Genomic DNA, 23,707 nt, shown 5'->3' on the forward strand with positions numbered 1-23,707 from the left:
TTTCAGTTCATTGTCTTCATACAGAGCAGAGCAACGTAATGTACGAAATTATCAGTGTCATCAAGGCACTGAACAGCCATATTGTAGCCATCTTATGCATGTCTCACTATTAGGGCCCATCTCAAAATATAATAATGCACATCTGAAATAGCTCAGTATGTTCATCTGCAATAATAAAGCATACACTTGTTTTCCATTGAGATTTTATTTTCCTGTCAAATATGATAGAAATATTTCATTTTCCTCATAGACGTCAGAAGCATAAAATATATTATTTATTTTGTATAAAGCTCCATTATGAAAAATAAGAATCCTGTTGAAGCCACCTAAATACCGTATTATATAAAACACACAATGACCAAAACACAAAAATAATACAAAAAACAAACAAACAAACACATAAAAACAACAACACTTTTCAAGCCTTCAAAAATACTGTAACATAATAATTAAATCTTTGGCTTGAGGTGAAATTCAAAAACAGAATTTGTATGATGGCCCATGGTCCTGGATAGTTAGATTTAGATGTGTGTGGACATCAAGCGATAGTTTGACTTTTTTTACTCATAATTTACCACATAACAGAATATTGCTGGAACCTTTGTTGTTTATGAACCAGACATAGGTTCTATTTATTTTAAACAGTTTTTGTAAGCCTATGGTGCACCAAGGTTGCATAATATGTCTTGTGCTATATTAAACGGGATAAAGAAAAGAAGAAAAAAACACTAATATGTAGATTGTCTAGCAATTGGACAAATATGTGAGCAAGTACCATGGGTGGATGAATACACACTGAGCAAAGTTCTTCTTCTGAACATCAGTTTAAATGTCTAACCATCTCATCGTTCTTACTCAGTATAATGCCTCATAACTTCACTTTATCCATTTGATCACTTACGTTTTTACTTTCTTTGGTTTTGAAACATCAGAATTCGGGAATGATGTTGCACTGATATCACCTGACACTTTAAAACATTAATATCAAATACAGTATTGGTACATTAATAATAACCTTCTGAGCCGTTGCATCTGCAGCTTTATATGTGGAATCATGATACTGGAAAGCAGAATGTAAAAAACGTCAATGGACTATGGTAAATGATGCCAGTCAAAAGCTTTGTAAGGCGTGCTATACATTTGAATTCTTCTGAAACATGAAAGACAAATGACAATGAGTAAAGGGCCAGTAAAAAAGAAAAATCTTTGAATCTCATTTGGCTATCAAAGTTCTGTGACTCTTTGGGGGTTTACTCACACTACTGTGCCCTAGACCAGTTCATCAGCCTGAATTTCATAGTAAACCCACAATCACAGCCATCGCAATACCACCACACAATGCCACACATTTCAAGCATACACATAAACACTCACCTCTTTCACAAAAACACCACATCTTCAGAATGACCTATGAATGTCTTTCTCTATCCAAATAATCCCTCCCATCAAGTCAGAGAGCTCTGTCTGTCTGTCTGTCTGTCTGTCTTGTCTCTCTTGTGTGGGCGGCAGTCTTCATCTACGCTGCTGTAGTCCCAGCATGACCTTGTTGATGAAGTTCACAATGGCTACAGCTGGCTGCTCTGGGTCCATCTCTGCAAACAGGTGACACACGTTTTCTGTGGCACTGCCTGTCCGTCTTGCCACAAAACCAAACATTCTGTAGTAGAGAGAGGACCCCATGTAAAGAGGTTATGGGAGGCATAAAACAAACAATATGGACAGTTTCAAGCTGTAAACAATAACACAGGAGCCCTGAACATTGCAGCCTACAGTATGTGAACTTCCTGTTTATAAACATTGCACTGGGAAACAATATAGAATGTCACGGAAAAAGCTGTTTGCTAACTTTCTAATGAGCTAGCCTACAAAAAAAGATTACTATTAGTATTGTTATTGTTTTACATTTGCTAGTGGTGTAAACAGCTGACAGGATGTCGACAAAGTGTTTTCACATGTCTCCTAGAAATAATAGGCTGTTGAAACCATCTATATGACAGAACACCTGGTAAAAAAAAAGTTTGCATTACTGTAAATAGGGCAAATTCACAAAGATGTCTGACAAACAGATGCAAGTACGATTAGCCATGCATAAATCAGCACACAGTACAGAGCGCCATTTACTGTCACTTGCAAAAGTGAAACACATAGAGGCACAAGCACTTACTTGCATGACGGACTATCAGAATTAATCCACCTGAAGCGCGGGCAAACAAACGGAGACATAGAGACCAGACTTAGAAAAACTTGGACAACAAGGACGTAGATAGGATTGGTTTACACAACAGTAGCCACTGACAATAGCGCTATTTACTAATTCATCCACGTCACACAGTTAACAAAGCATACAAGCAAATCACAAAGAGAACTTATATTGAAATGATAAAAATACAATATAAGTTTGTTTGTGTGGCAGGAGAATAAACAGAGCCAGAACAAGGAGCCCACTTGAGTTTCTGTCATTAAGAGCATCATTGTAAGAGAACGCGGCCAGTGTTTCTTTCAAGATACAAAAGCCCCACCTCTGGTCCTGGGGGTCCAGACTGCTGAAGGTTACACTGTTGATTGGATAGTGTCTCCTGAAAAATAGCCTGGATGGGCACACACAACATCTTCACGTCATTAGTACTTTTACAATTTCAGTGGTGAGTGTATTACAATTTCTTGAGGCTGGAATTTTTAATTTTATTTTAATATTTAACCAATCTGCTAGTTGTGGAACTATCATTTTGTGATAAACAAAAGTGTGCTGAAGACCCCCAGCTAGTCCCTTCAACGTACCGCCTTTTGCTGTCAGTGAGGGTGATGCCCTGAGCTGACACTTTGAAGTGGACCACCGTTGCTGTGGGACGAGGACTCAGAGCCAGGGTGCATTTGGTTGCCTTGGAGATGGCCTGGGGTCCCGTCAGCGACTCAGTTTCCACAGAGTTCAGGTAAAGCACATTGCAGGCTGGATGCAAAACATAGAGCATTATGGATTCACATGGATTAGCATTACATCATTATGTGTCATCATTCTGAAATCACATTTGAATTTCTTCCAGGGGATCATAAGTGAAAATGAAATCTAATAAAATCAAGTACAATACGATACAATATAAATTCGTAATCTAATCTAATCTGTAACATTGAACAATTCAAAATAACTCCAGGCATTATTAAACAACTCACTCAACCTAAAAGTCCCCTTTTTTACCTGCTCCTTGTTTGAGAAGATCAGCTGCTGTGCTGGTGCTTGTGGCACTCTGTATCTCCTGAAGCTCTCCCACCAGATCTGAAACATAATCATTGCTCTGTTCAGTCTTAATAAAATACACAGATTACAAACAAAGCACAAAGCACACGCACGCACACAAATACATAAACAATCCCTTCTTAGAAGATACAAATAAAACAACCTGAATAATAACCTAAAAACAGGTAGTCCATATGTTATAACAATAAATAAAACATAACAGACATATGATCCAGAATTAATTGTGTCCATGGAGTGAGTCATCTAGTCTAGACAGCATCTACAAATAGCATCTCTGACCAATCTACAGAATTTCACTTTTTCAAATGAAGTCTGTCTCATTTTGTGACTAAACGTAAACTCTTATGTATTGAAATTAAATTGATATGACCTTTTTCTGGGACGCGCAGAGCACATGGAAGGGAGATGGGAGTGATTGAATGTTGGTAAACCAGGGCTGATAAACTTCCTGAAGGAGATAAGAAGGATAATGATTTGGGTAAGTAAAAAAATGAATAAAAGAAACATGACATTATTTTATTTTATTTAGCTGACAGTATATTTGAGAACTGTGGACATTCATTGCATTCTATTGGCCTAACCAGGCTAAATATATCATCCATGTTGTGTTGGAGACATAACTGACCAAAGTAGGATTCATTCTGACAGCCCTTGATCTTAACTCCCCGCGGCCCAGTCTCTATGAGGAAATGTCTGACCAGCTGTTCCAGTGGATCCCCTGAGAGAGAGGGACAAAAAAATAAATTTCACACTACAACCATAGAAAGTATGTTGCATAGTGATAGTGCTATGACGACGAGGGGAGAAAATAGAAAGATTCAGATTGTTCAAGCCTTAAGAACCATAATATCACTGCTTGCCTTGACTGAATTAAATTTCAATATACACAATGTGTCAAACTCAAATGAGAAAATAAAGAAAGTTTAAATGTCAATACTAATCACCTCTCACATTTTTTTCCCAATGAGTAACAGAGACCACAAGTATGAGAACTTGTAGCAACATTTGTAAGCACATTTGTTTGTAAAAAATAAAACATTTATTACAAAATAAATACGTTACAAAAAAACAGTGTTCTCAAATGTTGGGTCAAGGGACCCTCAGGGTTCCTTGAGGAGGTCTAAATGGACCTTTAAAGGTCTGTAACTCTGAGGGTTATGGGGGTCCTTGAAATTAAAAGGTTTGAGAACCACTGCAATATAATGATGTACAATGAATATTGCATTAGTTATGATCTGTACCTTTGATGCCAGTGAGGTTGGCATTAGGAGGTGGGGTGACCACCTTGAGGGCCAGGCCATAGGCCCCCTGGAAAGAGTTGCTGTCTCTGATGAGGAAAGCACCTGGCTGCTTGTCCTTGAGCACTGCTATCGCTACAGTGGAGAAAACAGAAAAAGTAAGGATGCTGTAGGGGCAGAAAGAGAGAAGCAGTTGTGACGTGATACAATCTTGTGTATCTTTAACTCTAGGGTACAGTCACACCTAACATTCTGCATTATGTGGCTTTTTGCAATGGTTTTCAATGGGAACGGAGTGTTTTGTTGCCATTGCGCGGCTTTCCGTGTGAAAACGCTCCGTTCCCATCGAAGACCATTGCTAAAAAGACGGCCACTTAAGGGGCAAATTCACCCCTTTCACACTCATACAGTATAGCACCATGAATTGCACATTGAATTGCACATGGGTTTAGAGGCCGCCTGAGAGTACTAAAAAGATCAAGTTCTACACGTTCAGAGTTAGATTAACACTGAGGATTTTGCTGTGTGCTGTATTGGTAAACAATTAAATAGGAGGATAACAGGACAACAACAAATCTAGCATTTATCTAAAGAAGATACTTAGCATCCATGTACAAGTAAACAACGGATGAAACAGACTACTGTGCAATCCAAGTGATGATAATCATAAAAACATGTTCGACATCATCCTATTTCTAGATCCATTCACTTCCACTTGGTTCTGCTGCTTGGTTCTCTGATTTCACCTTGGTCTCTGGAGATGCCTGGCTTGTACCAGTACTTGGAGCTGTCCTGGACAAACTTGGCGTTGACTCTGCTGTCTCTGTCCGTCTCTGTCCCACTAGACTGCGTTGACCCTCGTCTCACAGGTGGGGGCACATCTCCCGCAGAGGTGGAGAATGTCACGTGGTGTGGCGGGCTTGGCGGTGCCGGTGCCGACGCGATTCTCAGAAGGGAGTTGTGTCCATTTTGGGGCGGTGCGCCCGCCGTGGACGACAAGCGCTTCTTCTCCGGGAGCGGAGGCTGAACAGCGGGGATGGTGATGGCCGTGTACCCTGTGTACGGCACACGGGGTACGTTCAACAATGGGTAGTAGTAGGACGCCATGGGGAAGGTCGGTGTGATATATCCGTCCGGCACAGGTGAGGGCGGTTTGGTGTCGGCCGTGTCGGGGGTCAGTCTCCGCGCTGACGGCTCTACAGCCAATGAGGGTGCCTGAGGAGATGACCGTCTGTCTGGGGTGCCATTGGGAGACGTTGGAGTGGAACTGTGACTGGACGAAGGGCTATTGTTATTGCATTGGCTGTCGCCAGGGATGGCAGAGCCGTTGATTTGCATTTGGATCCCTGGGAAGACTGGTTGGATGGACCTGGGCCGAGCGACGGGAGTCCGGGTCAATGTTTCTGATGGGCTAGATCCATCTACGGCCCCGGTAACATTTTCTTCTATTCTCAAAGCCGGGGAAAGATCGCCTGTCTGTGCCGAGTCTTTGGGTGTGCTAGAAGAACTTTGGCTTTGTACTGTCGTCTCTGTTGGTGTTTGCGTGGCAGTGCTGTCACTATTGGCATTGGAGTCCACAGATGCAGAGGCTGAGGTTCCTTGGCTTGGATCCTGGGTCTGTGGGGGACTTCTCTGCTCTGGGCTATCGGCAAGCTTCTCCTCTGTTACACTAGAAGAAGAGACATAGTATGAAAAATACACAGACAGATTCGAACTACTTAGATTGAGATTTGTGGCATAGATAAAAGCGAGATTTGCGTCAGAAATGGCGAGTGCAGTATTCCTGATGAAAATGTTTATTTTGTAGCTCCTAACAAATATAGATGCACACACACAACACATTTTCTGTTTTGATTAGGTACCCACCTATCCTCAGTGTGTGTTGGGCTGCTGCTAATGACAGTGTAATCTTGATCCGAATCCAGTCCAGGCGTGGAACAGGTCACCTGCCCGTTAGAGTCTGATTTCTCTACTGAACCTTGTGATGCATGGTCCTCCATGTCAGCCTGAGTGTGATCTTCTTTTAGATGAGGTGAGATGATCCAAGAAATTAGAGTAAGTAAGTAAAGTAATAGAGGCAATGCATAAACTTCGACTTCATATACTGTACACTCAAAACATACAATAACATCTTTTCTTACATACCAGATTGATAGTGCTACTTTTTAAATCTGTTTTATCCCTTTTTATGTGATACTCGACTTTTGTAAAAAAAAAAGAAGAAAAAAAAACATTATTTTGTGCTGTTTTTAGTATTTCTTTGTAATACACTGTCATAGTTTATATATTTTTGTTAATGTATTTTAATGCCTTGGACCCCAGGAAGACTAGCTGACGTCAAGGAGTCAGCTAATGAGGATCCGTTTAAATAAACAAATAAACTAATTTAAAGTGCTACATCATTGATGTAATATTTTGTGTTGTTGTTTCAGTTCTATTTAATATAAAAAACACACACAGTATCAAAGATAAGCCCAACAGATGGCTCAACAGTGCACAGTGCTTAATTACTCACCAATGTGACTCTCAGGTCGTTGCTGATCTCGGACTCCAGACGGGCTCTCCGGCACGCTGCCTCTTCCAGGAGAGGCTCCGGGGTTGGGGCTTGTGGGTGGCAGAGGAGATCCGGATCCAGACTGGTATCCGGAGGCGTAGCCCCGGCTCTCGTGGCTCTCGGCGGGGGAGGCCTGATATGGGGAGCAGGGGCAGGAGTGGCGAGGCTGCGGAGGGGTGTTGTAACCGCTGCTGGTTCCGTCCCGCATGTCCATGAGGGAGTGGGGGCCGACGTAGTTCTGGTGAGGCCCAAAGACAAAGCCTCGCTGGTCCAGGCTCTGCCTCTGCTCTAAATGAGAGTGGCAGGCATGATACGACGGCATGCCCCCCACCCTTCGCTGCCAGAACTCTGCTTCTCTCTCGGCCTCCCAGGGTTGTTCGGCCTCCCACAGCGGGGGGCCCTGCCTCGCGCGTTGTTGCACCCCTGCCTCGCGGGCCCAATGTGATTGGCTTTCTATTTGGTCGGGGTGCAGAGGGTGGAAAGTTCTGACCGACGCCGATTGGTGCTCCCGCCTGTTCGTGCAATCCTGACAGGGGCAGCCGGGGGACGTGGCGGGAGGGCTAAAGAACACCTCCCTGTACGGGCTGGAGGGCAGCGACTGGTGGGAGAGACGAGAGGAAGGCCCGTGGCCGGAATAGTGGAAGAGATGACAGTCTTCCCCCGTGCACAGTCTGTTTGAGGCCGGGAGGGTGTGGCTGTGTGGGTGAGCGTGCTCCGGGGCGGAATACGGGTAGCAGGGGCTGTGCAGACAGGGCAGGGGTATGGGCTGGCGTTCCCATGGCAGCTCTGGCAGCGGTTGGTGCGCACTGTGACGATGGCAGAGGGGAGGAGGGGAGACAGACTTGGACGGTAAGGCCGGCAGCGTTCGACTTTTGGGATTGTTTTTAGTGCTGCTGCAGCAGTGACATTTGGCGAGGCATCGTTCTCTCTCCGTCTTTTGTCCCCCTTCCCCACATCTTCCACACGACGAACGCCTCAAACCCCCGGGGCTGGAAAGGTCGCCGTCGTCCAAAATAGCCGTCTCCCTGTCCCTCTCTTTTCCCTTTGCTTTGTTGTTCTCCCCTTCTCCTCTCTTCGACGGGCATTTTGTCTCGTCTCTGTCCTGACAGGGAGGGGAGAGAGAGGGTTCTTCCAGGTGATCGGACTGGGCCGAAGAGTGGCCAGAGTCCGAGCTGAAGGACAGCGGATGGCCGTGAGACGGGGTCTGGCTGGGAGGAGTGGGAGCCTGGGGCTTCACGGTGGGACTGTCAGGAAGGCATCCGTTAGGCGACGTCCCCGAGGCGGGTGAGCACGGCCCGCGACGTTTCCTCACCTGGGCGTACAGACTGCCATCCAGGGGACCCTTTGTGTGAGAGATATCTACCGGAAGAATAGAAGAGCATGCGATGAGTGTGTGTGTGTGTGTCTGTGTGTCTGTGTGTGTGCGTGTGTGTGTGTGTGTGTGTGTGTGTGTGTGTGTGCGTGTGCGTGTGCGCGTGCGCGTGCGCGTGCGCGTGCGTGTGCGTGTGCGTGCGTGTGCGTGTGTATCGCTGGATGAAGAATGGATAATTATTAAAGTGTCTTACTCTCCAGGCTGTCTTGGTGGTGCAGGTTGAAATTCTCATAAGAGTCCCATCTCACCACAGGGTCTGAGATGTTGTAGTCCACTTTGATGGCAGGGTCATTCTTACGATACTCACGACCTTGTAAAGCAGGTATAAAACATTAAGTTGTTAATGAATTAAAATATGCACCATTTTCACCTTAGTTTTACAAGTAAATGTTATATTATGCAAGGGATAATCAACGGAGAGTTATTGAGAAATAAAGCCTGACAGGGTGATTTTTCACTAATGAACCAACTCCCTGTTAATTATCCAGCTTATTACATGGCTACATAATAAATGACTAAATTGACCCAGAAGTAACAATAACACGATTTGATTGATTTTAAGAGGATTTCATTGCTTACGGTAATGAAAGCAGTCCATTAATTCATGCCAGGTGTGTCCAGTGCAACATGGTCGGCTCGGAAAACACCGGTAGGAGAAGTGTTGATCATATATGAATAAATATTCTGTTACTGCATTGTCTATTTCTCGCCTCAAATGTTTTCAAACTTTTTTGAGTGTACTGCTTAGCTGTAGGCACTAAATGTGTGTGTTCGTTTATATGGCTGCCATGTTGGATACAGCAAAAATCTTTGATTAGACATATTATTACTATCCGCAGGAGAGTATTGTTTTCACTTTCTAAATATGACACACCGATTGGTCAAGCCTCACGTGACACGTGACAATACGGTGAAATACTGTATAAATACATGGCGTCACTTTGACAGTGTCTTTGCCACTGTCAAAGTGAGGTAAGACAGGAACCATCACGAAATGGCTGCATGGCTGATACATAATTGGCAGATAGGACAGATAGGACACTTATATAGACAGGAGGGATATGACACTTACACAGACGGATAGGACACTTACAGTACACAGACAGGACGGATAGGACACTTATACAGACAGGACGGATAGGACACTTATACAGACAGGACGGATAGGACACTTATACAGACAGGACGGATAGAACACTTACACAGACAGGACGGATAGGACACTTACATAGACAGGAGGGATATGACACTTACACAGACAGGACGGATAGGACACTTACAGTATACAGACAGGACGGATAGGACACTTACAGTATACAGACAGGACGGATAGGACACTTATAAACCAAGCCATGTAATAAGTTATGTTATATATTGAGTCCACTCACACGCACGCGGGGCACGCACACACACACACACACACACACACACACACACACACTAATGCACGCCCATGATCGTTACCTTTAATCTTCTCCGGTGCATTGGAAAACACAAATTCAACAGTAGCATCAGGAGGAAACCTATCATCTGCAGGCAGACAATGACATTGAGCCATACAAGGTCAAATAACATTAAAATCAGCAATCAATTATGTCGTCTACAAATAAATAGAATATAATATGTTTTTATTTGTGTGTAATATGAAGATATGGCATTCAGATACAACAGGAGGATATAAGTATATAATGTTATACAATTATCAGTGAGACAGACGAGGGCTAAAGAAGAAATGGCATCAGCATCAATAGCACATCAAAGTAAAAATCTACCATCAACAACCAAGAACTAAAGCGCAGCATGTCTTTCAGACAGTGATTGAAAGTAACTAAGTACATTTACTCATGTACTGTACTTAAGTCAAAGTTTGAGGTATTTTGACTTGAGTATTTCCAATTTTGTAATACTTTTACTTTTACTCCACTACAATTATTTCTAAACATTAGTAACAAGTTACTCTGCAGATTATTATTACAAAACATACATTAGCCAATTCAGTACTATGTATACTTTGGCTATTTGAAACTAGCCGATCTGCAAGCTCTCAACATGTCACAATACGACACATTGTGAGCTTGTAAATGTGCTATTTTCAAAAGATTTTTTATACATTTTATACATTTGAAAACATGTGACTTTCTGCAAAATTAGTACTTTTACTTTTGGTACTTTAAGTATTTTTGATGGCAATACTTATGCACTTTTACTCAAGTGCATTTTTAATGCAGGACTTTTACTTGCAACAGGGTATTTCTACACCCTGTTGCTGTATTGATACTTTTATTCAAGTATAAAATGTGAGTACTTCTTCCATCACTGCTTTCCGATGTGTGTGTGTGTGTGTGTGTGTGTTATTAATTATGAACAGTGCATTATGTACATGTATCTATTTGGAGCGTATCTCCTGTGTCAGGGGGAATGCGGTTTACTGAGGCATGAGCTCCTTCTGTTTCTTCTCATCTGACATTGTCATTTGTTATCTGTTTCAAAGTGCATTTTGCATGTTGCAACAGAAAAAAGAAAAGACAAAAAGAAAAGACAAAAAAAGAGGGTTTTGAATTATGTAGCCACAAACAACATGGAAATGTGCATAGAAGCTTTCCACTAAAACAAGTCCTGTTTCTTTTTGTGCTCTCTCTGCAGGCACAAACATTAGCTGTGTGACAGATTACAGTGTCCCATATATTTACTCATTCTTTACCTTTATATACTTTCCTCTAATCCCTCTAAAATAGATCTGCAATTGACGGAAAAGATAACAGGACTGTTCCAAAATGGTATTTCAGACAGTCATTATAAACTAAGTAGCAGGACCTCGGTCCACGTCTCGGACTCCCTACCTGTACAGGCCACGTCCAGCTCAGTCTTGCCGAACCACAGCTGGGCTCCGTGAACGGTACACGTGTGGAACTGTACTCTGAACACGACCTCTCTCTCAGAACCACGGGGCCGCCGATGGTAGCACTTCACCTGCAGGGAGGGAGACATGGTGAGAACAGAATGTAAGATGCAAATTGAACCCTGCCTGCACCAACTTGAGTGATTGATTGATTTGGATATTGCTCACTCAGAAACTGGCATTTTCACTGATTGTTGGCCCAAGAATACGTACGCTAGGGTTCAAGGCTAAATATGGTAATAATCAAAATAGTACGGGTGTTGAGAGCGATGTCTGCATAAACATGGGTATGTTTTCTATCTAAAGATGTAGTATTCCTCACCATGATGTCTCCCTTCAACAGTAGAGCTGGTTCCATGGCCATACATAGCTTCCTTGCCGTGGAACCCTGGGGGTCACTACACAGTACACACACGCACACGTACACACACACACACACACACACACACACACACACACACACACACGGTCGGTTAGAACAAGTCAGAGGCATGGGTACGTATACGCTCACAAAACATACGGTACGTAAAGCCAATCAAAACATGACGTCATATAGTCGCAAACACATGTGTTGTGTTCCCAATATTAAAAAAAGTAGCGCTAAGAGGCTGAGCTTCAGCAGGAACTGTGTCATGCGTTTCCAACACCAAACAAAACTAGAAAACGTCTTGCTGTTAAGGTGATTTATTAACATGAAATAATAATAAGGTCCAAAAATGTTGTACCGAAACTTAGATGAATGAAACTGAAGGCAAAACACCTTAAACGTAAACGCCAAACGTAAACGGTCAACAGAAAACATTGAGCCTAGCTCACCCCCCTTTACGGCTGCCCGAGACACACACCTGACATAAACTAAAGATATAATGAGGAGACACACAGCAGGAGCTAATCAATCAATTAGGAAGTGAGACGTCAAAACAAAGCGTGGGGAAAACCAAACAAAAATAAAATCAACAAGCAAGATATATTATTTTGGCTCCTACAACATGTGAACAACATCTACTTTAAAGTAAGCACAGAGCACCAGATATCTAAACAATGACAGCAGACCAGGGACGAAGAACAGCCACTGCGCTCAGGCCGTTTAATCCATTTAGACCGGGAACGCATCTGTGTCATTTTAGGATTTCTTTGGCTATTCAAAAATAGCAGATATACAAGCTCATAGAGCGGCACCGAGTGCCGCGCTATGAGCTTGTATATCTGCTATTTTAGAACAATCTTGGAAATGTGTGCTATGTTTTAAAGCAAACATTTTCAACTCCGATCTGTGCCTCTGGGGCTCCCTGGAACAACATATTTTAAGATAGGGTCCGCGGCCAAATACATAAGTTAGTAAATAAGCAAAGGAGAAATGAGTGTGCCGCTTTTCTTCACTATTTGACTGGTACCTGCCCTGGTACTGTGATCTCATCTGGACCTCTTCTTTATTCTTGGTTCAGCAGACAATTATGTAGATCACTGGTTCTCAACTTCGAGTCCAAATGGACCCTTACGGGTCTCTAACTCTGAGAGTGTACATCTGGGACACCAATTTATCTACACTGTCAAATCTGTAGTGTTGATTTAACTCTAGTGTACACATGGAACCAGATGAACCAGTGGACATATTTATTTTCTCTGGCTTTTGAGCACAGCTAAATCTGGCACCCCAAGACCATAGATTCCATCTCACTGTTTTCTGCTGTGCGTATTTTAACTTGTATTCAATTGCTGCATGTCATTTATTTGTTGTATATTTTGCTGTGTCATTGTTGTTCTCTTGCTGTGTTGTATAGCACTTTGGTTGGCTTCCGTCATTTTAAATGTGCTTTATAAATAAAATACTGTAGTTGAGTTGAGTTGAGTGGTGTACACAATGTCTGATGAAACAATTCGTAGACGATAACAAGGTCAGACTAGGCATATAATACTTACTAGATGCCTGAGGTGTAGACCAGCTGGAGAGACTGATAGATCTTCAGGAAGGGATAGAAACCTGCAGACAGAGACGGGTCAGGACACAAGGACAATACGATGGACAAACAGATAGCAGACATGCAAGAGCTTAGTTGTCTCCGCCAGGCCGAAGGCATGGCCGAGACTATGTTTTGCACCCTGTCCGCCCGTCCGTCCGTCCGTCCGTCGGTGTGTGAGTCCATCTCTGAACAGCTAATCTCCGGCACCATAGGCCCAATTGCAGCGAAACTGTGCACACACACTCCCTGGATGCCAGAGCACAACCTCTGCTCCGAATGTTTCAGATCGGCCTGTTATACCGGCACCAGGAGGCCGAATTTTGCTAAACACATTTTTTGATATTACTCCGAAAGAATTTGTCCAAGATCCTGCAAATCTGTACACATTATCTCTATAGTGTGTCTGTCTGTCTGTGTGTTTCTATGTGCAGGGCGTTGCTGAAAATGAGCACTTGTGCTCAGCTACTACCCTGGGTAAATAAAAAAAATAAAAAAATAGTCATGTGGTCAAGACGGATCTGTCACATTTTTCATATTCCATCCTGATTGCCGCATTTCGAACATTGCTGGCCCACAATAACCTACCTGACCTGGCGGAGACCCCGACCAAATACAAATTAATTTGGGGGTCCATGGCATGAAAATGTTTGAGACTACAATACTCAGATGTGTAGTGTTGTAGGAGGTCAAAGGTCAAACACTGACCTCCGCCAACCTGGAAGTTGGGCAGTGAGGGAAGGAGGATCTGGTGAAGGAACAGAGGGCTGCTGTTCATCTTAATGGAACCAGACAGCAGGCCACCAAAGTAGTAGATGTACCTGGTGGGTAGAACATGGATCAGGCTTTAGTTTAACTTATTTGCACCTTAACCAGTGGTGAAAAAGTACTCACATGTTTTACTTAAGGAAACGTATCAAGTAGAAGTCCCATATTCAAAATGTACTTGAGTAAAAGTACAAAAGTATTCAAATATACTTGAAGTACCAAAAGTAAAAGTACTCATTGTGCAGAATGTCCCATTTCACAAAAAAAAAAAATCATCATTTGAAAATATCCGATCTACAAGGTCACAATGCGTTGCATCGCAACACATTGTGAAAAAGGTAGCAAAAGTTTCGGTCATAGGACCTTCGTCAGTGCTATATGACATGACGTGTAAACAGATTCTGATGTCTTAAATCGGCACAGTGCTGAAAGAATCAGATATGAAACCGTGCAGGGAAGGAAAGGCAAGAAATCATAATAATCTGAGAGATACAGAAACTTGGATAATGTGTAGACGGTGTATGGTACAGTATTAGACACCTGTTCTGAGAAGGCTGCAGAGAAGTGGAAACTTTGTCCTCACAGAATTTCCTCATGGCCAGCGTAGTGAGTGCCTGGTCTGCCCTGTAAACACATAGATGTATTGTACAGTATATTTAAACAAGTGAATACATGTACTGTTAATGTACAATATGGAAAAGTCATGCAGTGTTTAATGGGATGCAGGATTAAGACGGGCCAAATTGCTAATACGTTTCAGCTGTGGGTATAGTAAATGTACCTACAGTACGTACAATAATCATCAGGCTCTGTGTAGAATAGATAGGTATAAATAATATTTAGATGAATGTGATAAATACTGATGTAGGTTACCCAGCAGAGATCTTGCTGTAGTGCATGTAGGCTGCCACGATGACGCCAGTCTTCCCTTTGTTTCCCTGTCAGAATGAACAGCACAAGTTATCATGTGATATACAGAACTCTTTCCACAATATTCTGCAGAACAAGCAGGTGTGTGTGCAGTGGTGCAGGCCCTCCCTGTGTTGCCCACCTTGCAGTGAAGGACCACCACATTGTTGGGGTCAGAGGACAGCCATGTCTCCATGGCCTTACACACGGCACAGATCCGGTCCAGTGGTGGGGCATGAAGATCAGGCCAGCCATAGTCCTGCACCTGGTTCAGAGAGGAGAACATTTTATTTCAGGCAGGAGAGTGTCGAGACACAACAAACTTACTTTGTAGATTTTGATTATTATTACAAAACATACATTAAAGTATTGTGAGATTGTAGATCGGCTATTTTCAAAGGATTTTTATGTGTCTGTTTTTGTGTTTGTTTGTTTGTGTTTGTCTGTCAGTCCAAATCTCCATATATGGGAATAAATACACACGATGCCCAGGACAGTGATACGCACGCACGCACGCAAGGTTTTGTGAATTTAGAAACATGTAACAGTTTATTTCTTGAACAGTGCGTGATCTGATGTAATATACTCCATAACAGAATGTCATACCTTTGGGTTAAGTCTGGTGATGTCATGTCTTTTCTCTGATAAATTCAGGAGCTGGTCAAAGAAGAGATTTTTGTTGTTAATAGCCAGCAGGGATTTTCATTCACATTAAACAAAATGGAGGGCTTAACATTGGTTCCATATACTGAAATGATTGGCCGATCGCATTGTGCAAACACAATTAAATCACTACATTTGTAAAGTGCAGTGGCAAACTATAAATTTTACGAGGATCTGGGAAGTGAAGCATTCGGTAGCTCAATAGTCTATAATCACTCACAGATTAAGATACAAAAACAATAACATTTACTGTATGGATAATTATGCCAATGAACAAACAAAAAGCCTTTATTTTGCTAGAATAAAAGCTTTTAATAGCAATCATTACTGCCATAACTCTGTTTCACATTCAATTAGGCTTTTATGAGCTGGCAAGTCATCCTTATTGCATCATGAACGACGCAAATTAAATTCTCTATGTATCAGTGGTGGTCGTTTTTTGCAACTGACCATGAACTTGTCTTGGTGCTTGGACTTGAGCATGGCGGCCACTTCCTGCAGGTTCCGGCGGTAGCGTTGTTCCTCCAGGTCGGGCAGGAAGAAGACGGAGATGATCCTCTCTGTGATGTAGGTGAGGTCAAAGTCATAGTGACGTTCCATGACTCGCTCCATGACTCGCTCCACACTCTTACTCCTGCAGGACAGATGGTTATGGTTTATAATATTCTGATGACATAACATTTTGTGAAAAAGCTAATTAAATACAATTTGATTCACTTTGGCCATATACATGTACCTAGGCAAGGAGCACCTCTTCTTCTGTGATGTAGATTTAGTGGCACCCTAGAGAGAGAGAGAGAGAGACAGACAGAGACAGAGACAGAGACAGAGAGAGAGACAGAGAGACAGACAGAGAGAGACATAGAGAGAGATGAAGATATTTTTTGTTGATTCATTATTCTATATTCTATATTCTATATTCTATAATAATGTATTATTATTGCTGTTGCTGTTCTTGTTGTTGTGTCTGTTATTATTGTTATTATTAATGTTTTAATAATAAATATGTGTACTGACTCACCAGGTCTGGGGCTGAGATACAGGTGGTTGTCACCTGAAAGTGAAATGGAGTATAGGTTAGGTTATGTAGCATTAATGAAATCACGTCATGTGCTTAGTTTAATGCTCTTGGATTGGCTGCAGCTGCATAGGGATGAAGGGATGAACAGGAAGGAGGAGTGTTGATGGAGGGGACAGAAAGATTCACTCTCACTCTCTTCCTGTCATCTGCAGCAGCTGGTCTGGAGAGGAAGCTGTCAGCGGAGATTTATCCGTTCCACATGATTGGCTGGCGAGCCGTGATGCCAGAGTATGTGTATTGTGTACGCATGCACGCACGCACGCAAGCATGCACGTGCATGGACACACCCAATATACAGTACATACATATACAGAACTAATGGGAATTATTCATGTCCAAAAATGAATTGAGCAAGCAATTGTTTAAATAGTATATTTATATAGATTTATATTATTACAAATTCAGACACTGGTCATTCTTTTTTTTTTAAGGTGGATAAACTAAACTGTATTTGTTCAACTCATTTATCACTGCTTCTTTTCTAGCTGGCAGGGTTCTAGGGATGGCTGTGTCAGTCCAACCGTCTGTCCGTTCAACATTTTGAACCCAAACACCACATCTCAAAAACTACTGTTTGGAATGCTGTAAGTGTGCACCTTCATGCTCCCTTAGTGATGACAACTACTAATTTTGATGACTCTATGGCCCTTCCTCTAGACTAGAGCCACCATCAGGCCAGACATTCCACATGCTCACATTTGACTCCCAAACAACATATTTCATAAAATACCGTCTGGATTGCCATGGAATTTGTGCTGTGCACTTGCTGTGCCCCAGATGATGGCCCCTAATGATAATGCACCACCCCTTAAGCCAGAATATCCATTTGTACACTAGATATCTCAAAATCTACTGGGCAGATTGCCATAAAACTTGTTGAGCGCATTCATGCTCTGTGGAGGAACAACCCTACTGCTTTTGGTGACCGAATAGCCTTTCCTCTAGCACTACCCGTATGCCAAAATATCCAATTTTCACACACAGTATCTTAAAATGTAGCAAGCGGATTGACATTCAGGCAAAAATGTCAAGATTGCAAACACAATATCTCATAATAGGCAGATTGCAAGATGAACCCTATTGCTTCCTTCAGTGAATATACAATATACAGTATGCCCCCCCCAGCTACTCCTGCTAGCAGTAGTTGAGCTTTAAAGGGTAAGACCACTTTGGTAGAGGTTTGGGTTGTGTAGTTACCTTGCCATGATGTAACCCCAAAGGTGGGCAAGAAATAAAAAATAATTGCTCCATTGATTAGAAATTGATAATTCAAAATATGCTCCTCATTGACTTACATTGTATGGTAAAACAGCTCTCAAAGTCACTCTTTTAGCACATAAATGAACCCAAACATAGCTGATTCAGACAATATAGAGCATCACCAAACCCAGTACTGTTTTTTTTTTTTATAAAAATGTCAACTTCCTGTTGATTTTACTATTTGAAGATCTGGATCCGGATCCGCGGATCCAGTCCAGGTTTTCTACTTATTAAAAATGGCAAAATCAACAGGAAGTTGACATTTTTATTAAAAAAAAAAACAGTACTGGGTTTGGTGATGTTCTATATTGTCTGAATCAACTTTGTTTGCGTTCGTTTATGTCGTAAAAGAGTGACTTTGAGAGCTGTTTTACCATACAATGTAAGTCAATGAGGAGCATATTTTGAATTATCAATTTCTAATCAATAGAGCAATTATTTTTTATTTCTTGCCCACCTTTGGAGTTACATCATGGCAAGGTAACTACACAACCCAAACCTCTAGCAAAGTGGTCTTACCCTTTAAGACTCTTTTTTTCACACTGATCAGATACAAGTACATACACTCAGTATAATAAGAGGTACTCAATAATATTGACATTTCTTTTGCTCGTAAAGAAGAAGGAGAGCAGAGAGGGACATAGTTTATTACTCCACATGTGGTGCACAGTCCTTATGCCAGGGAGCCAACACTAACTTGCCAAACCACACACACGTAGACATAAAACATTTGACGCAGAGGTCACCCAAACAGCCATGGCTACAGTCACTATAGACTACATCCAAATAGATCATAACAGTGTCCAACACATTCTAACAATCAAAATAGTTTGTCTCCAATATAATATTAGACTCCACAGTTAGAAGCTTAAGACACTGGTAAGTCAGTGTCAAAATTCTAGGGGTTCAGGAGGATATATATTTAGAAAAGGATATATTTAGAATGTTTCATTCGTTTTTTCAACAATTGGCAATTGACTAAGCAATATGTACTGTATATTATAAAGTAAAAAAGCAAAAAGCAAAGAAGATTTGATATTTTGCAAGGGTTTGAAAAGAAAAACCTATAGCGAGTGGCAGAGCGCATAATGGGAGGCGAGCTTTCTGCGCATCAGGAACTGTACAAGAAGAGGTGTGTAGTCAAAGCCCAGCGCATCATCAAGGACAGGCACCACCCCAGCCACAAAACACTACAATGACCGCGGCCAGGCAAGAAGGCCTACCGCAGTATCAAGGGCAACGCCACCAGGTTCATGAACAGCTTCCACCCGGCTCCCGTGAGACTGCTGAACAAGGCATGTTGACAAGGCTGGACATGGACTTTTGCTCTTCTTCATGGATCTACCTGTGGATTATTCCAGTGACAGCTATACCTTATGTAGACTATGCGGTCGACACACACCGACACACACCTTAATCCCATGTACAACGCACTGATTTGTATTATTCTCACACCTTAACTAACATCCATAGCATATCATGTACAGTAAATATCTGCTGCTATGCTCACGCACCTTTTGTCTTACCTCAGGTACAGCCCCGGATAGATATAGTATGTGTGAATATGTTTTTTTTTTTATCTCTCTTTTCCCCTTGCCCCCTTCTTCTTCCCTTTCTCTTTTATGGAAATAACAAAAACGATGGAGCTTGCACAAAAACTAATTTCACCCACTGTCTTACACCTGTAAACCTGTGATGTGACAATAAGTTGATTATGATTCTGTCTGAGACCACCTTCAACCACTGCTAGTTATATTGTATTAACATACTCTACCATATAGGATGGTTAAAATAATGTTTTATTCATTAAAACAAGTCCTGGGTTGTAAGCTTTAACAAGAAGAAGATTCTATGTTATTTGACCCGGCTCATGAGTGTGTATCACCACATTCACCAACGCAAGACGAGCTTCCAGCAAAAACACACAAAGCTAAATTTAAAGTGTGAACCCCTGGTGACATAATCCAAGAAAACATGTTGACGTCGACTAAGGAAAGGAAACGAGCCGAGGAGCCAAACTCAGTTCCTTCAAAGCTCCTATTCTGGTCTCACTTGGGCCATTTGACCTTTTATAACCCTGTGTGTCAAGGCCTATTCGAAAGGCCAAAGGTCAACAGAGTTATAGTCTGCTGATGAGACCTGCAGTGGCAGAGGTCCACCAGGTGTTGACAGGTGACAGTTGACAGGTTCAAGAGTCAAATCCCTGGCAGTAACCAAATAATCTACAACCAAAACAACAGAAAAGAAACAGTAACTGTAAAATTACCTCCTTGTATTTCCCCCTTGCTCTGTGTGCTAAAACAGTGTTTCTCAAACTTTTTCATGTCAAAGACCCCCAAAATGATATGTATTTGGCCGCGGACCCCCCATCTGAAAATATTTTGTTCCAGGGCCCCCCCCCAGAGGCAAAGATTTGAGTTACAAATGCTCGCTTTGAAAAATATATATTCAAAGATTTGCACAAATGTTCACGATTTTTCAAAAATAGCAGATCTACAAGCTCATAGCGTGGCACTCGGTGCCACGCTATGAGCTTGTAGATCTGCTATTTTTGAATAGCCAAAGAATAAAAGGTTAAAGTGGTTCAAATTATTGTGATGCTATATTAACACATTTTGCTGGGGACCCCCTGGAACCCCCCAAGGACCCCTGGGGGTCCCCGGACCCCACTTTGAGAACCAATGTGCTAAAACATGACATCAGTTCCCCCCCAGTGCCCTAGTTTGTTTGTTTTCTGTTGATCTAATGACGCTGGAAGGCTTGGGTGGTACATTGAGCATGTAGGAACTTAACCAAGGGAGACTGAATGACCTTATTGTGCAGGCAAAGTTTGGAATTCCACAAAATGTACGCAGTAACCCCCAGTATTCCCTCTTTAGTTTTCATCAAGAGGAATTAAATAAATGGTTCACCGGCAGATCTTTTTGATGCTGATGTTGCTGATGTTTTTATTTCCCTATCAAAGACAGTGAGATATTACAACATACATGCCCCACGTCGCTTTCAGGATAAGGATGAAGGGATGGACAGAGAATGCACAACGTCAACACACAGATTACATCTCCTGCCAATTAGACAGGCGTTTCCTGAGGCCTCATTCTGCATACACACACACGCACACACACACACACACACACACACACACACACACACACACACACACACACACACACACACACACACACACACACACACACACACACACACACACACACACTCACAAGTGCGCACAACCAGTGTATGACTATTCATATAGATGACACATACAGTACCACCTACCCATGTGCAACCACACACACACACACACACACACACACACACACACACACACACACACACACACACACACACACACACACACAAACAATACACTTGGCTTTTACATACATGTCCCTACGTTAGTTAATAGTTACGCATGTCACCTTCAAAATATAAGTCCACACGCCACAACACATGACCTACACAGGAAAGAGACTAATAACTGACATCAGAACCAAAGAGGAAGAGAAAACACAGTCACACCCAATATCAACTACAGAAGACCAAACGGTAACATCCATTATCTGAACCACCTTTCAGAGTTCCCTGAGGGAGTACCAAATGGACCATTACAGGTCTGTAACTCCCAGAGTGTACAAATGGAACCAAATGTACCCTTATTTGGTCCAAACGTTTGAGAACCAATGCCATAGAACAGTAGCAGCCATTGCCAAACCATATAGAACAAGAAACAGTTGCAGCCATTATTCCAAATCATAGAAGAAACAGTCACACCCACTGTGGCAACATTTAATATCCTCAGTTACTGTTTGTTTTGCATTTGAAGTGACCTTCGTCCTGCATGTTCTTTCCTTTTTATCCTGTGATAATAGCAATGGAACATTTGGAACATTTAATTATACTGCACGCAGCAGGGTTTTGTAATCGATCTCTTCTGTTTGTGTGTGTGTGTGTGTGTGTGTGTGTGTGGGCGTGTGCGTGCGTGTGTGTGTATCTCTGTGAATGGATGAGCAAATGTTCATGCACGGTCAAAAGTGAGAACGGATGGGCGGATGTTCATGAAACTTGGTGGCAAACTGGCAATGATGAGTAAGTACCAAGAAGAGATGTTTTTATTGCTTGCAGGCAGGTTTGTAGCACAAGATGTATTTGTTTAATTTGTCAATGCATTCATCTGTTAATAATATGTGTAATCTGCCTGGACTTTGGAAACAAACAATTTGCTGCAAAGGTTAGTAATCAACACAAAAGACAAAGTAAACAGACTTAGCCTGGAAACCAGACAAATCTGCCAGTGCAAAAAAAAATTGAAAAAAAGGCCTCGGCAGATTAGTCTGGCCCCAATCTGTTGTGATTGGACTTTGCTGCCCCTGAAGTTGTGGGGCACCAATCAGGGCCCAGTATGCAAATATGGGGCGGGTTTATCACCAGAGGCATTAGTGCCTCTTGGAAATGCAGGTTCCACACAGAGATTCCAGACTAATAGTGCAGTGATATTAGTCTGGCCATGCCAGGCTAAAACAGACTAAATGTGACAGGAACAAAGTGGTGTTAGAGACGAGACAGTGAAGGAATTCAGACTTTAAGGGAATGTGGCAGGGAAAGCAAGACAAGAGGGAAAACAGACAGGGGGAAATAAATGGAGACAAGGAGGAGATAGACAGACTGTGATTTGTTATTGCATGGCAGAGGGAGCCACTGCTGGGGTAATCACCATTATTAACCACTTTAACAATGTAGAAGCACGCACACGCACACGCGCACACGCACACGCACACGCACACACACACACACACACACACACACACACACACACACACACACACACACACAGCAAGGGGGAGAGACAGAGAGAGACAGAGAGTTTACAGCTCGAAGATTCCAGTCTTCACACAGGACAAACAAAACAGGAAAGATATACAGTAGATGGAGAAGAAAGACCATGCAGATGAGAGAGAGAGTGAGTGTGTGTGTGTGTGTGTGTGTGTGTGTGTGTGTGTGTGTGTGTGTGTGTGTGTGTGTGTGTGTGTGTGTGTGTGTGTGTGTGTGTGTGTGTGTGTGTGTGTGTGTGTGTGTGTGTGTGTGTGTGTGTGTGTGTGTGTGCGCGCGCGTGCGTGCGTGTGTGTGTGTGAATACACCCCCAGCAAGTTCAGGAGCCTTCTGTCCAAGTAGGTGCTACTGCGTAGGCAAGAGGTTATGCACTGGATGCTCTGCAACCTCTTGCCGAAAGGCAATTGGAAAAGAGAGTTTGCAGAGAGCGAAAGGTCACTATTATGTATAATTTCTCGCCTTCCTTTCCATTCTGGAAGTAAGTGCGTACAGCCAGTGATTATGGATGCAGGGTGCACAAATCTCTCAATTAGTTGTGGTATTATCCATACCCCACAAAAGATAGAAAAGGTCAGAAGCACAGTGTAGAAGTGCACCAATCCCTCGGTCACTCCGAATGTCCTCAGCCGTATTCAAAATAAATGCCTCTGGTTGCCTTCCATTAATATTGCATCCTTGTTGGCCTCCAACTTTAGAGTATTTGAAAATGCTAACATTTAAAAGAATCAAGGTGTTCTACTAATTAGCCAGAGGTCGCAAGTCTCCCTTCCTTCTCCAAAAAAACAACTAGCAACTCCTTGGTCTTATCAAGATATTCAGTCTCCAATACAATCACTGGAGTAGTAGGGGTGCAACAGTATGGGTGCCGTGTGGATAAAACATTATCAATATTGGCAGGGGCACTTATTTAATGCCATTTTGA

General features: G+C 42.4%; 1 protein-coding gene across 4 annotated transcripts in view; it reads right to left on the bottom strand.

Annotated features, from left to right (window-relative positions):
* Window positions 1-209: 209 nt before the first annotated feature.
* The window catches only part of LOC311049476 (tensin-2-like), a 48,102-nt gene continuing 24,604 nt past the window's right edge, over window positions 210-23,707 (bottom strand). For 2 of the 4 annotated variants that reach the window (XM_084063052.1, XM_084063055.1), the window contains 24 exons: window positions 16,636-16,668; window positions 16,351-16,397; window positions 16,065-16,248; window positions 15,558-15,608; window positions 15,094-15,216; window positions 14,916-14,980; window positions 14,583-14,666; window positions 13,983-14,095; window positions 13,237-13,297; window positions 11,639-11,714; window positions 11,258-11,387; window positions 9,882-9,947; window positions 8,611-8,727; window positions 7,007-8,404; window positions 6,358-6,511; window positions 5,238-6,160; window positions 4,495-4,626; window positions 3,879-3,971; window positions 3,624-3,701; window positions 3,194-3,271; window positions 2,779-2,947; window positions 2,520-2,588; window positions 2,165-2,194; window positions 210-1,657 (listed from right to left, as the gene is read on the bottom strand). In XM_084063052.1, coding sequence (XP_083919178.1) covers window positions 1,513-1,657; window positions 2,165-2,194; window positions 2,520-2,588; window positions 2,779-2,947; window positions 3,194-3,271; window positions 3,624-3,701; window positions 3,879-3,971; window positions 4,495-4,626; window positions 5,238-6,160; window positions 6,358-6,511; window positions 7,007-8,404; window positions 8,611-8,727; window positions 9,882-9,947; window positions 11,258-11,387; window positions 11,639-11,714; window positions 13,237-13,297; window positions 13,983-14,095; window positions 14,583-14,666; window positions 14,916-14,980; window positions 15,094-15,216; window positions 15,558-15,608; window positions 16,065-16,248; window positions 16,351-16,397; window positions 16,636-16,668 — 4,419 coding nt within the window. In that variant the 3' untranslated portion in view covers window positions 210-1,512. The remainder of the gene's footprint in view (window positions 1,658-2,164; window positions 2,195-2,519; window positions 2,589-2,778; window positions 2,948-3,193; window positions 3,272-3,623; window positions 3,702-3,878; window positions 3,972-4,494; window positions 4,627-5,237; window positions 6,161-6,357; window positions 6,512-7,006; window positions 8,405-8,610; window positions 8,728-9,881; window positions 9,948-11,257; window positions 11,388-11,638; window positions 11,715-13,236; window positions 13,298-13,982; window positions 14,096-14,582; window positions 14,667-14,915; window positions 14,981-15,093; window positions 15,217-15,557; window positions 15,609-16,064; window positions 16,249-16,350; window positions 16,398-16,635; window positions 16,669-23,707) is intronic. The other 2 variants (XM_084063053.1, XM_084063054.1) reach the window with 2 other exon arrangements.

This window comes from Gymnoscopelus microlampas (genome assembly GCF_963454915.1).
Source record: "Gymnoscopelus microlampas genome assembly, chromosome: 7".
NCBI classification, from domain to species: domain Eukaryota; kingdom Metazoa; phylum Chordata; class Actinopteri; order Myctophiformes; family Myctophidae; genus Gymnoscopelus; species Gymnoscopelus microlampas.